Source organism: Dermacentor silvarum, chromosome 3 (assembly GCF_013339745.2).
Source record: "Dermacentor silvarum isolate Dsil-2018 chromosome 3, BIME_Dsil_1.4, whole genome shotgun sequence".
Taxonomy (NCBI): Eukaryota; Metazoa; Arthropoda; class Arachnida; order Ixodida; family Ixodidae; genus Dermacentor; species Dermacentor silvarum.
Window position 1 is genome coordinate 107,154,028 of NC_051156.1, and position 14,985 is coordinate 107,169,012.

Sequence of the window (14,985 nt, forward strand, 5' to 3'; positions counted from 1 at the left end):
TAGTTTTTCCTGGTCATGTACCAACTAAATCACCAACATACGTTATATAATTACGTCAAGTTGTAGACAAAATGTAGGTCTTCTTTTTTTTATATCACCATTTTGTTTAAATATCACTAGGATGATAGAATAATTTGACGCGAAGTGGCTGCACAGCCTAGCAATGACAAACTTTTATGAGAAGTGAAGCAAGGTGTTGTTTCGATTTATATATATATATATATATATATATATATATATATATATAAACAAGAAATGAAACTGAGGGGCCCGATTTTTATTAGTTGTATCATAAGAAGCCAACCAACAAGGACAGCAATCTGCTGCTCTTAATTAAATTAAAGAAATGATAAATGGAAATCAAAGTGGATGGAAAAAACGACTGGCCGCAGGTGGGAAACGAACCCACGTTCTTGCATTGTGCGTGCGATGCTCTTGGCAGATGAGCTACAGCAGCACCGTTTTCCCACCCACTTTTCCGAAATAGATTTCTGGCTATGCCACTACTCAAAGATATTACGACTTCTTTTCCTGACGATTTTCTTTCTATGCTTGAAAAATGTCTTTCTGGTCCCGTGATGCATCATAATACCAAACAGAGAAAAACATGGGCAGTAAGGAAGTTGTGCGGGCACGAGCAGGTGCAATCTGCATACTGCATTCAACTAAGGTCTCGCCAGGCCAGTTGTGACAGATGTTGCCATGCAGTGAGCAGGCACCCCCGCACATCTGCGCACACTTTTAGTTACCATCCTCTTAAACTTTTGCACTACTTTACATAGCCATCCACATAGCATGGATTTTGTGTTGCGATTGCAGCTGGATCTTAGGACAGTGCTTTTGCGGAGGAATTTTTGCCAGTTAAAATTCCTAAATTTTATTAATTTGCTTGCAGTCGCTTTGTTGAAAAAGAAGTGTGTTCAGTCAAAAAAGAAGATGGGGCTACATAATGTGTGTAATGCAGCCTTTACCGGAGCTCTGCTTAGTTTTTCTTTCATTGTTTCTGTACAGGGCTCCAGTGACAGTGGCAAGGGTGGCAGTGATATCCATGGTGGCAGTGAAGCAGCTGGTGGTGCTGGGAACCTCTCTCCTGAGGAGGAGCTGCCACGCACGTACGAGTTTGAGCTGCCGAGGGAACTGTGCGGCCGATTTATTGGCCAGGGTGGGCGTAACGTGACAGCTATCAAGTCTCGCTCCAACACCCGCATATATGTGCAGCAACATCCTTTCTCCTCCAAGCTCAAGATTTGCTCCATTCAAGGTGCGTGCTCACACTTGCTAGCTTGCAGGTGTTGGGAAAGTGTGTAGTGTGCACACACATTGTACCTTTCCATCTGTGTGCGTGCATTTGGTCATTTAAGCTTGTCTGTCGTACATTCACGCTTGGGCTATTATGTACCACGAACGATTCGTGGCGTTTGTAAGGACCGTGATCCATAAAAAGTGCTACGCCAGGACTGTGTTGTCAAAATTATTTTCAGGTGCACTAAATTATTGCTCCAGTTTTCTCACATTTCGTGCCTTCGGCCTCACATCGGCACATAGCATGCACACATACACGCTGTTCTATAACACTTTTTCAATGTACAGTTTAAGAGGCCCAGTGAAAGTGCGCGCAGTTTTGTGACGATGTACATTGTGCTAGCTCATTGTTCAGTGAGAGCAACAAGACATCTGCTCTGCTAAGGTCCACCTGTAGGCAGTGGGTCAAAATATGTACTGAAGATTAGCATTTTCAGTTAAGCATGTAGCTAACTGTGCATGTAGCGACCCACCGGATCTGTTTGACTTCATACCGCATGAAAGGCGTTCTTCACGAAGTTTCTAAGGGGAGAACATTTGACACTGCCAGATGATGCAATACGCAAGACCTTTAAAAGTCAAAGTATAGCTGTGTGCTACATAGATATCTGGCACAAAATGGCTGGCTACATTCACTTGAAGTAAAGCTAGTAAATGCCTGTGTCTGTGAGGATTTCAAAAGGGGCATCGTTCGGTTGTCGCATTCATTATATTTTTATATAGCCTATTTCATTGCAGTGCCAAGGTTCAACTGTGCTTCAGTGTACGTAAACTGGAGTCTACATAACTGTAATTGTGCCTTGTTTTTTCTCTAGTAACACAGTGTGCAGTTGTGGTTGCCCGTAATGTTTCGGCATGTGGCTGCAGAAGCGGGAGATTTTATTGAGGGATTCACCGTGCAGGCACAACAGAGGAGATTCGCACAGCGCTGGAGCTCATCAGGAAAAAATTCCCCCTGCATGCATATCCGAACTTGACGCTGGTCCAGGTGAATGCAGAGCCCATGCACTACCCAGGCACAATCACGCTGCCAGAGACTTTACAGGTATTTTTTTTCTCTCGTATCTTGCGCTGCTTTGTTGTAAGCTATTGCTATTTGCATGCGCTTCATTTTTGAGGTGCAGTGTGCTCGTACGTGCTTCAGGATGTCCTTATATGTCTAGGATGTCTAGAGCGCTAGAGCAATGCACTGTGTGTTGCAGAGAAAGCAGCATTGTTGCATTGTTGCTTGGTACGATAGACAGTGGCAGCCACGCAGGCGCTGGAGCCACGTACATACACCTGCTGCTGTCACTCTGTGGCTGTGGCATACCGCTGCTGAGCAGAAGTTTGTGGATTCAATTCCCTACTACTGTGGCCACATCCCGATTGAGGTGGAATGCGAAAGCACTTGTGTACTGTGTTCTAGGGGTACATTAAGAAAATCCAGAAGGTCTAAATTAAACCTGGAGCCCCCCAACATGAACATGGTATCCATCGTAGCCGTCGTGTTGCTTCAGGACGTTAAGCCTCGCAATTTAATTTACAGGAGACGCATAGTCTGTGTGCGCATGTTTTGTAATTTTGCCTTGTGAATAAAATCTCGTCTTAGTGAAGTTGGGGCTTGGCATAATGAATACAAATACGACAAAGTAAATCTCGAAATGTTTCTTTACACATACATCACGCAGCATATATAAATGTAGTATATATTTAATAATGCATAGGGTCAAATCTGATTTCGTTATAATGATGTTTAACTCCATCATCCTGCTATCATGAATTTCACAGGTCATCATGTTATGTTACAATTTCTGCAAAAATAAATATAGTGAACTTTCACTTCAGTGAACTTCAAGGCACCCAAGGAAATATAGTTCATTTAACTGAATATTCACTAGAATATGGAACAACATTGGGCACAGCAGACATCGAGTCAAACGTGTGAAATGCAATTTATGGAGTTGTGGTTTATAGAGCGTAACAGTTACATTGCTGCCTATCTCAATTTGAAAAAAAAAAAAATTCTAATTTTCATTTGCATTGGTGCTCTTAAAGCGCAAGAAGTAACAAAGCTGTCCAGAGAGTGTATGTTCTTGTGCATTGCCTCTGGCACAGCTTGTTGCTGAGAAGTCTCGCAACCTTCCAAGGCGTCCTACAGGCATGAGTTACAGGATTTGAATCTGCTTCTGCCATTGCATCTTCCTCGTCTCACTCTTTTTCTTCAGGACAAACACTGGAAACAATTCAAGGATCTGATGGTTCAGAGCACAAAAGTTTGTTGACCTGATTTTAAAAATGTGCTCGGGTCCACTGATCAAGTTTGTTCAACAAAAATATTCGCTATTTACAAATTCATATAACTGAAAGATGTTTGCATATAATGCATAGGAAAACTGCCGGCGATTTTCTAAAAGTTCGTTATTCTGAAATATTTGTTAAACTGACGTTCGTACAACTGAGAGTTTACTACTATCCCTCTGCAGTTCTCTGCTGAAACATTCTAGTTTGCAGTGTGGAAGTCTGTATTTGTGTGACACACAGTGTTCCCTCTGAGCAGCAATACAAGGCAGTGTATTCATCTGCACTGAACAACTGCTCTGCATATTATAAGCAATAGAACAAGACGTGTTGTTGGTTACATATTTTTGCAAAGGAATTGCCACTTGTGATCTACGTTTCTCAATCTCTCACTTTACAAAAAGTACACAGTGATGTATCAGACAATTTGTATCAGACATTACCTTAGCTGGGCTAATATTGTCTTATCTCGGGCTGCCTCTCCTTGGAGTGTGAAGATTTTGCATTCAGTCATTACTGCTAGGAATGACAGTGTCATGGCACCAGTGTTCTGGCTGAGAAATGTTTCTACATTTTGGAAAATGAATGGGGCTGGCACAGTGACTCTCCTTCGCGTAAACATGTGCGTTGTGTTGCGGCATCTGAACCACCTCACCAAATCCTTGGTGTAGCTACTGTACTACACTCTATAGTCAGTCAACATTGCAGGAGCGGGTACTCTCAAAAAAGCACGATGCACCTGTCGTTGATTTGTTTATGCTTCAGGAAATGGTTTATTCCTTTGAATAAACTACTGCCATGAAGAGGAACTGCCTTAGCTGCCAAAGTGTCGGGGACAAAGACAACTCGCAGCATAAACTGAAATAGATTCGTTGACCTCGAGTACAATGTAGCTCACTGCCAATGCTGTCCCCTCTTAGTGAGCAGTGGCCTGAAAGTTTTGAAAGATTGAAGGCTGGGGACATTAGGTAAAAAGAATACGAAAGGCAATGGGGACTGCAACAAAGTGCTGGCACATATAGAAATGTGTCCTTTGAGGTGGGTTGCCTCTGCATTCTTAACCGGTCACTAAGTGGGAGGGCGATCTGTTTCAGCTGCGCTTGCCAGATGCTGTGACCTGTGATGTGGTGCTGACGAGCCTGGTGACAGCGGGCCACTTCTTCCTCCAGCAGCCAACACACCCGACGTATCCGTCGTTAGCACGGCTAGACCAGTGCATGCTAGCATGCTATGGCCAGGGCCTGGACACTCCACCTCTGCCCCATCCAGTCGAAGGTGCGTTTTTACTTCACGGCACTCCTGTCGATTACAGTGCTGTCTGCTTGCAACAGATTTGGAGAAACTTTCTGGTGCCATTGCTTTCGAGGAGGGCTACTACCCTCATTTCTGTGTTTGTGAAAATGTGTGTACTTGTGGAACTTGCTTAAATATCACTATGAATAGCTTGCTACACTTAATTTACTGCTACGGACAATTTTTTCTTGGCTATGAAGCGAAAGTTACGGCAGTAGAGCTTATGCACATGTAGTCCGGGTGAGTTAGGCACCGGTTTCGATTTCTCGGACCTCGCATAGCTCCTTTGCTTCAGTGAAGGCAGACATAGTTAGCTTGGCTTGAATCAATGTTTATAGCCATCCCATATGTATTGAGTTCTGAACAGTGAGCATAGCCCTGAAGCAGTGGTATGACCTTGGCATCAGTAAACTCATACAACGCACAACTGACTGTGGCAGCGGTGGAGCCACCATCATTACTCAGCTCTCTCACTCATTTGTATGTGCAAACACTTCTGATTTCTGGATGGCTTTGCCTGGTTCCCGTGTAGATGTTGACACACTTGTTTTGAGTGCTTCAATAGCCATTTGTTGCTGAACTTGGTTGTCAGTCCCTCGGGAGAGCTGACAGGCAGGCGACGAACACTTGCCAAAAGACGCTGGTGCCATTTTGCCTTTGAGGAATGTATAACGTGTCCAACGTATGTTACATATTGTTTCAAGTTTGTTGTTCTTTACAAAACGACACCACAGTGGAATCACGTTGATACAGTCTTCACAGGAATGAGAAAATAAAGCGGATCTGACAATCGTATTATCCAACCAAATCTTATTATTGGGGAAAGAAACGTAACCCTGAAAGACGTATGCAGAACCGTATTAACGAGATTCCACTGTATTATGTTCTTAATTTTCTTGGCAAGAAAATGTGAACGAAATTGCAGGATTACTTCCAGCAGCGGTGCCACAGGCGTGGTTCGGTTCCATAGCCTTCACTCCCTTCTCGCTTCATAGCTAAGAAAAGTTGCGAGATCGAACTACAGGTGGCAGCACTGTCGTCACGTTAGTATGGATAGGCAGTTGGCAGCACGCATTGAAAGGCAGCACTTAGCTGTGAACGATTTGGCCAAATTTTGGGGCAATGAAACATGCCAACTGCATTGAACTAATTATATATGGCCCTCCAATGCTGCATTTAGCACAAATTCGCTAAAGTTTCTCTTCCCCCTCCCCCTGTTGAATGGCAGTTGTTGAATGGCACTCAGCCAGACAGTGTGAGTTTCGACACTTCCTTGAGGCTTTTTGACCATGTTTTGCTGGCCTGCTCTGCTAAAATAGTTGTGCAACTTAATTATTACAGCATTCTCCGCGAATCTTGCACTGCTTATACACAAGTCAGCATCCCCGTACTGTTAACAAAGTTAAAGTAGCGAGTTAATGCACACTTAACATCAACTATTTCGGGCATTGCATGTTTTTTTTTTTTTTTTTTTGCACTGTGAAACACAACTGGTTAATCAGTTCAATTAGACATGCTAGGCCACTGTGAGTGACAGCACGTTAGCAGGATTGCCAGGTTGCTTCAGACAAGAATATTCTTATTGCAATAACACTAAAAATGTGTATTTTAAGCACAAAGCTGCTCTTGCATGGTTACGCACAAAATTGTAATTACTTGAGATGCTAAAATCGTTAGCTTGTTTTATTTCAGATAATAATGGCAGTCTGTTTTCCCATCCAGCAAACAATGCCACACTGAAGAACGAAAGAAAATTATAGTAAATGCCCGTCAACTTGGTGCCATAACGTCCTGCATCTTGAGAGTGTTGTCACATATGATCCTCACTAATACCATATTTTAGCTTTCCTTTTGTTGTGGCAAGCCAAAGTGCAAAAGTCCACGATTAACTTGTAAGGCAAAATAAACTCTCACCCTCTTGGTGTCAGAACCACATATTAAAAGAAGACCGCAGGCCGCCCGTAACTACTGGGCGGGCAGGCAAGAGTTATGCAGTTATCACAACTATCATGATGCAGTTATCATGATAAAAAGTTTATGAAGCAATGTTTGAAACTCAAAGCGATAATAAAATTGATATGATTCTGGTGAATATCGCACGCTTGACATGGGCCGTCGCTGATCTTACTACAGCAATAACACGACCGCGCTAGGCTAAATGTTTCTGCTTATCGTCAAGAATTGCAGGCCAGCTTATACGGCCATGCTACAACCACGAAAGAAAGGCTCTTTAAAGTTGAAGCATGTCATGCGCACACATGTAAACACATCAGGTGTAGCAGATGACGTGCGGTGCAATCCACATTATACCAGGTAGCGACCCTGCATTATCTCATGAGCAAAGGGTTTAGGACACACATTTTGTTCTTTTTGCACCCGATGTTAGGTGCAGCCATCGGCATTTCGCTTGCATGTATTTTCCCGTCACTCCAATTGATCTGCTTATCGGTTCAGGCTTGACAGAAATTTCATTTTGGGTGCAGATTTTCGTTTGGCTTAAGCACAAGAAACTGGCTACATTCGTATTGCTGTGTCAGCAATATAACCATTTTATCCTTCCTTTGCACTGACTTGTGGATTGTTCTCTGTTCGTTGCAGCGGGCATCATCTGCGCGGCCCAGGTGTGCGGTGGCTGGTTCCGTGCGCTGGTAGTGGGACCCTCGGACGAGAATGAAGAATGTGACATCAAGTTCCTTGACTACGGTGGCTACATGACCCTGTCAACGTCACTGCTGCGCCAGATCAGGTAGCCTATTACATTTTTCCAATGTAGCACAATTTTAGCACAGATGAAACCAAGCGATGTTTTCAGGGCAGATGGGTGCTTGTAATTGTGCTGTAGATGCAATAAAAGGTCACACAGCTTGCTCCAGTAGCATCTGATTCTGGATGTTGTCAGGCCAGCAGGGTAGCCGCTCCAATATGCCGGTCGAATTCCATTTTCCAGCAGGGTGACCTACGTAACTCCACCTGGACTCCACCCTTGTGCAACCTCCCCCCCCCCATTAGAAAAAAATTGAAAAAACAAAAAGGTTCTGCTCTGTGCTGTGCATGCAACTTGTCGGCCGTTTTTAGACACCTTGTAACTTTATTTGGCGCCGCCACTCACATGCGACCCAGTCTTGCCACGTCATCAAGATTGTCATCATTCACTTCCATGGGTGTCCTTAATTCTCTATTCCATGCCTTCCATCATCTTCAACACCCGATGACAATTCTAACCTATGGTACCTTTGCACACGTCAGATTGCACAGCACGAAGTAGCTTCGCTTCTGCAAGGAAAAGTAAACAGATACCCTTATTACCACAAGGCAGCAGCTAAGGATGAAGCAACGAAAGAAACTTGAGCTAATCAGGCAGGTCTTGAAATGTTGGCCTCAGACCACGCGAAGTGCACAGCTCGCTGCCGCCAAAGTGTACATGAAACATGTGTGCCAGCGATTCAGATTCGTGTCAGCCAATAGGAGTGCTCCCTGTGCGCCGCCTCAGTGCAGTAACAAATTGTCACGCATTTGTTGCTTTCATTTCTGCGTGGAGAAATACAGCTTGCGGCTGTCTGTACCACCTCTTTCTCGTGTTTATGGCGATACCAAGATGGCGGTGCTGCCCGATTTCTTTTCCGATTGCAAGGACAACACACTAAAGAAAGTGAAATTTTCTCAAATTATGCAGCAATTATTTCGTCATACGATTAAGGAAGGTTCTCCGACCGCGTAATTTTTTCTTTTTGCAAACATTGAGCACGTTGCCCATCTCGTTGCCGCACCCCCCTAAAGGGCCCCTCGCCAGGTCTGGCCATTTTGAGCTGACAAGCGCAGTGCACACAGCGCACGCTAACAATTGTGTATGCTAAGTATTGCATCCCTACACGCCGCAGAAAGAGCTTAAATTTCAAACCAAACGCCGTTTGCCCTTCTCGTGGGTGTCGTGCTCCCAGCCGGAGAGTCGACGTCAATCGCACAAGTGAGCCTACATACATGGCAGTGCTGTGACATCACTTAGTGACACGCGAGTTGACAAGTGGAGATCAAGCAGCATGCGTTGCATGCATGCGATCAAGCAGCATGCGTTGCGAGCGTTCTGTCGCAGCGCTGAGCGTGTCCGGTATTCTGGTAACCACAGGCGAGCTAGGTGTTTTGACAGATAGGCATAGGCGTAAACTAAAGCCGCTGCATACCGCTGTGATGAAGGAGCTTCGTAGACGTACGTGAGTGGACTGATCGGCCTGCACGGTCCAGCCATCTGGTGGCGCAGAGCTTAACCAGCCAAATACAGAGCTAATATTTCTGTAGCCAAGTGTAAAACGTTTTAGACATATAAAAAGGCAACGTGTTCAAGATTACACTCCTGCCGAAAATTTGAGCCAGCAGCAAAGTAGAAAAAAACCTGGTTACTGCTATATTCGCTGTGTGTTTGGTTGAGCTTTGTACCGCCAGGTGGCTGCACCGTGCAAGCAGTACACGTTTGCACCTCCGTTAATCACGTAAAACGGCCAGTGCACTTGCGCTTGTGTTTACCTGAATACCGGACACGCTAAACTCTATTGTGGCAAACCTTCGACGTGAAGTGACGGCCGCAAACGCGTAGATGCTGGCGCCGTTTGGATACTGACAGTCCGATATGCTGCAGCCACTCCGCTCGTCTGCTGCCTTCCAGAGCAACATGTCACAGCTTGACATGTCGCCGATCCCTACGTTTGTAGCCCACAACGCAAGCGTGAATCATGGTGCTCGCGAAAAGAGATTGACACCAACACTTGCTGCGCAGCTCTCGTCAACACGGAGCACGTTTTAACTAGGGGTGGGCGAATATTTGGTATTGTGGAATATTCGATCGAATAATTTTATATTCGGTATTCACTTCGACTCGAATTCAGGTTTTAAATATTTTCGAATTATTCGGCACTCCTTGGATAGGCAGCCAAAAGCCACGGAGGGCCGGTACACATCTCGGAGGCTATGCTTCACGTCATGGCTGTCATACATCAACCATAAATCTCGAAGGCTATACACTTTTGCGTTAAAGAGCCGGAAATGTGCGACACAAAAGATCAGAAACGGCGCTAGCGTACAACCGAAACGATGCGGCGGAGTCTGCATCGCCATGGTCATCAGCGGAAATCGTACATGAATGACAGCAACGCCGGAACGCTTCATGCCTATTTGTGCATGTATTGCGTTTACCGTCGCAATAACGACGCGTTGGCCGCGGGCATTTCATAGTCGCCATACATGATCGCATCGATATCTGCCGCAGTTTCTTCCGCAGCGGTTGCGGCAAAAAGTAGTTTCGTTTTGACTCAACACGCTCGTTGGCTGCGTGCCTAAATAGCAGCGTAGTGGCCATCCATGATCGCATAGATAGCGACCGTGATTTTGTCTGCAGTTGCAGCGAACGGTAGTTTCCGGGCGTCAGCGCCTTGCCGCGAAGTCCACCATGGCAATCGCGTCTCGCCGCACGGCAGCTTGATATGATTTCGCGCGCTCTCGGAACGCGGAATCACCGTGAGCGAAAAGGGTACGATCGGACAGCGTCCAGCAATCCCTCCATAGAACCGCGAGAGACGGCGATCTTCTATTGATAACACGGCGCGGAGCGGCGGAGGTCCGGTTGCAGTGGCTTCGTGACGTCACCCTTGTGGCTCTTGATTGGTTCTTCATCTCGTGGCACGCGGCACTTACCGCAGAAATGGGAGACCCATTTCGCGCGGCATGCCGTAAAACCCCCAATTCCTGCCGCTTCCGCCGCGCGCGCGGCATGACGCGTAGCTGTCCGTGACATGACGCACGCGTTTTTGCTGCTAGCGTGGCCGTACGCACCGCAAAGTTGCCATTCATAATCGCGTCGAAAGCGGCCACGGTTGCGACAAACAGTTTTCGGTTTGACTTGGTGCAAAGCTGTCGAGGATGACGACCACTGGCTACATCTCGATGGACATGCGATCTGTTGGCGGTCAGCTTACTGCTGAAAAAATAATCGGGATGTGCACGTGGTAGTGCAAAGCGTGTCGCAAATAATGGCCCACGCCGATAGCAAAAGGATTTGCTCATCCATTACACGAATAAAATCGTGCTGACGTAGTAAGCATTTGCTTATTGTTTTCTGGATCCCCTGATAATTTGAATTAACTAGGTTTTACTGTAGTATGTGACATATACTATTCAAATTATTTGATCCGAAATTATTCGACCAAATCACCATTCGTCCATCCCTAGTTTTAACACAAGCAGACGACACTTGCTGTGGGCCGGAAGTGCTTTTAGTGTAGTGATACATGTCCTTGTACATTCTCTTTGTTGCTTTATTTTTATAGAAACAAGTTAACTAACATCTAAACTATTACAAAGAACATTTGTTGACCTTAATGTTGCAAAAATTATCGATGACGCACCCTGGGCAGCTAGTCGGATAGCTGGCCCTATGACGTGTTATGGTCAAATCGTGTCACTTGGTCACAATACTCAGCCGATTGGCGTGCTGCAATTGGTAGCGATGTACCTTTTTAAGACCTTATAATAAATTACACGCTTTACGTGGAGCGCTTACATGCGTAAAAAAATGATCAGAAGGACCTACTCTAATGACTCAGTACGTTTGTACAAGATCGTCAAAATCATTTCAAAGTCCCTTTAATTTCGATTTTTGAACGTTCTTGTGTGATACAAATTTTGAGTGAAACGAATCTTTGCGCAGTCTCGAGAGATTTGTATCATCCAGATTCTACTATATGCTCTATTTTTAAATATTTGTTTGTAACTCGTCCAGTAGTTCTGTTGTGGTGTTTCTGTACCACCTCGAAATGAGATTAAACAAGCAATCGGCAAAACTGGTGGTTTCCCACACAACTCGCCTAATTCATCTCTGTACTTGTAACTTTGCCCACATATCACCGCTATTCTCCCACATTGCCACACTGTTATGTTTAGTTCTTCAGATTAATGTGTGATTGCAAGCCGAATCTAGGCATCACAGATATAGTAACATCATGAGATGTAGCACTCTCAACTGGTGGGGGGCATGTTTCTCATTTGGCAAGACCTCTTGGTGTTCATTTATTGCAGCAGGTGCAAGTTTGCAAATTTCTGCAATGTTGCTCTCTTTCTCGCAGGAGTGACTTCATGATGCTACCCTTCCAGGCATCCGAGTGCTACCTCGCCAATGTGCAACCAACTGAAGGTGGGCCACTTTTGCACGCTGGGTTTTGCTTTTTCACGAACATATGTTTTATTTCCTAATCCCTTTTTGTATTTGGCCTTGTATTGAAACCATCTCTAACAGTCAGTGCTTTGAAATTTGTAACAGCATTACGTGCAGACACATTTATATATTGTTACGTGCGGAGAGACGCATACTGTGAGGCATGGTGGCGAGCTTGATGTAGCGACCACTCTGGAGCTCCGTGGTGAGGACAGGGATTGCAAACCTCCACCAAAATTTTACGTGCGGAGAGAGACAAACAGAGGAACGAAATACGATGTATTTACAGAGCAGTGCTGCCAGAGACCAAGATGGTAAGCAGCTCGTGCCAAGGCCAGATGCCCGACTTCGTGTTCCTTTGTGCCATGTCTCATTAGTGCCTGTTGTATCGCAACAATCAGGTTGTTCCTAAGTCTCATCAAGCAACAATGTAAATTTTATTAAGGTATAGCTGTATCAGTTTGTCCTGCTGCACCTCATAAGTTTTATCTTTTTGTACGCCTTTCATGATGCTGTGATTGTGTCCTATACAAGCAGGCTGAAATGAAGAGGAAGAAGCAGACCTTAGGGCATACGTGAAGATGGTGCATTGCATACCATCTGTTGTAACAAGTTGGTTGTATCGCATTTGCACTTGGGAACATTCTAGGTCTTGTTACTCCCAGTGGTGATGCAGCCATTGCGCATGATATTATTCATTTTATTTCATCCTTTCCTGTGGTATTTCTAAAAAGGGGGACCTTACTCTATGGAGCCAAAACAGTCTACTTCGGTTGTTCGATTCTAACCGAAGGATCCGCCCAGCACCCATACATGGGCCAAACTTTTGTTATTTCGATTCTAAAATTGGTCTTGGCCAAATAATTCGAATTTTACTAGGCAGCACGCATGCGTGCCAAATAAGGCATGAATGCCTTATTTGTTGCCTGCCCTAGGGAGATTTTCAGGCGATAAAAATAGGGGTGCCTCATAATTTTTTTTTTTTTTTTTTTTGTATGTAAAATCCCAGAATTATAACGCAGCGCTGAGGCGCCCGTGCCTGCGGCGAGTGTCAGCGCCCCTCGTAACCGAGCAAACAAGCACAGCGGAAGATGAAATATGTCTATAGCAGGAAAGCAGAGGGAGGTAGGGTATGGTGAAAGAGTAAGAAAAGTGTAGTGCCGCGCAAGACAGGCTCTGCGGCAACGAGGGCTACGAAATGGCGCCAGAGTAGTCTGCATCGTCTTTTCACCGATGACACCACCGATACTAATATATAAAAACAAAGCGCTGCATGAGCGGAGGTCTGTCTGTGGTGGCTGCTGTGAATCGCCCCCACGCATCACCCTCGCGCTGCCTCTCGTGATTGCCCAAATAGCGAGGCATCGCGCCATTTTTTTTTACAAAAGCTAATTCAAAATCAAAAGAAGTTATTTTACATGCTAAGCTAGCAGCATCAAGGCATGTCACATATTTTCTTGGGTTCTGGAAAAGTGCGTACTCCACAGCACGAACTAGGAGTGTGGTTGTTCTAGCCGTGGGCTGCCATCCCATTCGCAGTTGTTGCAGAGTGCTGTATTTACCCAATTCTAACATGCACACAAAGTAAGAAAATGAAAGTGCAACTGAATGCAACATGCCACTGATTCATAAAAGAAAAATATAGTATTCCCCTCATGTTCCTGATCAGAAAGAAGGGAGATTTGCAGGATTTATCGTTTACAGACTGGAATATTTTTTAATGTGCTTTCATAGTAAAAATGGCACATTGTCGCCATTTTTGCTTCATTAGCCACAAATGCCGAGCACACAGGAGCGGTATTCTCAAGCGATTACTTTTACGAGTTACTACTACAGTGTAGACCGCTTATAACGTAAGTCGCCCAAGTCGCAAATATCTGCACTATAAGCGGTACCGCACTATAACCAAAACGATTTTCAAGCCCTGCACGTATGCAAACATGTAGACCAAGCATGTAGACACGCTTTGTACTATCGCGCGCACATCGCGATGTAGCCGGTGCTCTTTAAGTTCGACAGCTTTGCACCGTGTCAAAACGAAACAACAGTTTGCCGCAACCGCTGCAGAAAAAACCGCGACCGCTATTGACGCGATTATGAACGGCGACTTTGCAGTGCTGAAGGCACGCGCCCGACGCACGCACCAAGTCTGGACGAATGAACTACCATTCGCTGCAACAACTGGTGGTCAAAACCGCGGACGCTATCTATGCGATCATCGATGGCGACTACACAATTTTTTAGGCTTGCGGCCGACGCGCGTACTGAGTAAAAACGAAACTACTGTTCGCCGCAACCGCTGCGAAGAAAACCGCGGCCACTATCGACACGATCGTGGATGACGACTACGCAGTTACGAAAGCCCACGGCCAACGTGGTGTTATGCACAGTGGTAAATGCAAGAATACAGGCTTTAAAGACACAAATAGGCTGGAAGCGTTCCGGCGTTGCTGTCATTCACGTACGTTTTCAACTGATGGCTGTGGCGATGCGGACTCCGCCGCTTCGTTTCGTTTGGACGCTAGCGCCGTTCTTGCTCTTTTGCATCGCACATTTGCAGCGCTCGTCAAGCTCCGAGAGTAGTCCGAATTAACGAGAGTTTGATTGCATTGAATAATGCACCCGCCGGCCGAGAGCACGCACCTTGTTAAGAAGTGTGCTCGCTGCCGCCCTTGTTGGCGAGATTTTCCCGCGGCAGCCGCATTATAACCGGTATTTCGTCTCACGCGGCTGCACTGTAAGCGGTATGCGTATACATGGAGTGCTATGGGAAAATTAACGGGAGTCTGGAAAGACCGTACTATATCCGGTCCTGCACTATAAACGGTTACGTTATAAGTGGTCTATACTGTATATCACTTTCGCGATACTCTGCATAGGACTCGTCGACGTATGCATTCAACAGCATTCCT

At 45.4% G+C, this 14,985-nt stretch overlaps 1 protein-coding gene across 10 annotated transcripts in view; it reads left to right on the forward strand.

Moving 5' to 3' along the window:
- LOC119445665 (A-kinase anchor protein 1, mitochondrial-like) overlaps window positions 1-14,985 on the forward strand; it is a 92,541-nt gene that overhangs the window by 73,780 nt on the left and 3,776 nt on the right. For all 10 annotated transcript variants that reach the window (XM_037709946.2, XM_049663494.1, XM_037709942.2 and 7 more), the window contains 5 exons: window positions 1,012-1,261; window positions 2,205-2,347; window positions 4,677-4,857; window positions 7,474-7,621; window positions 11,985-12,052. In XM_037709946.2, coding sequence (XP_037565874.1) covers window positions 1,012-1,261; window positions 2,205-2,347; window positions 4,677-4,857; window positions 7,474-7,621; window positions 11,985-12,052 — 790 coding nt within the window. The remainder of the gene's footprint in view (window positions 1-1,011; window positions 1,262-2,204; window positions 2,348-4,676; window positions 4,858-7,473; window positions 7,622-11,984; window positions 12,053-14,985) is intronic.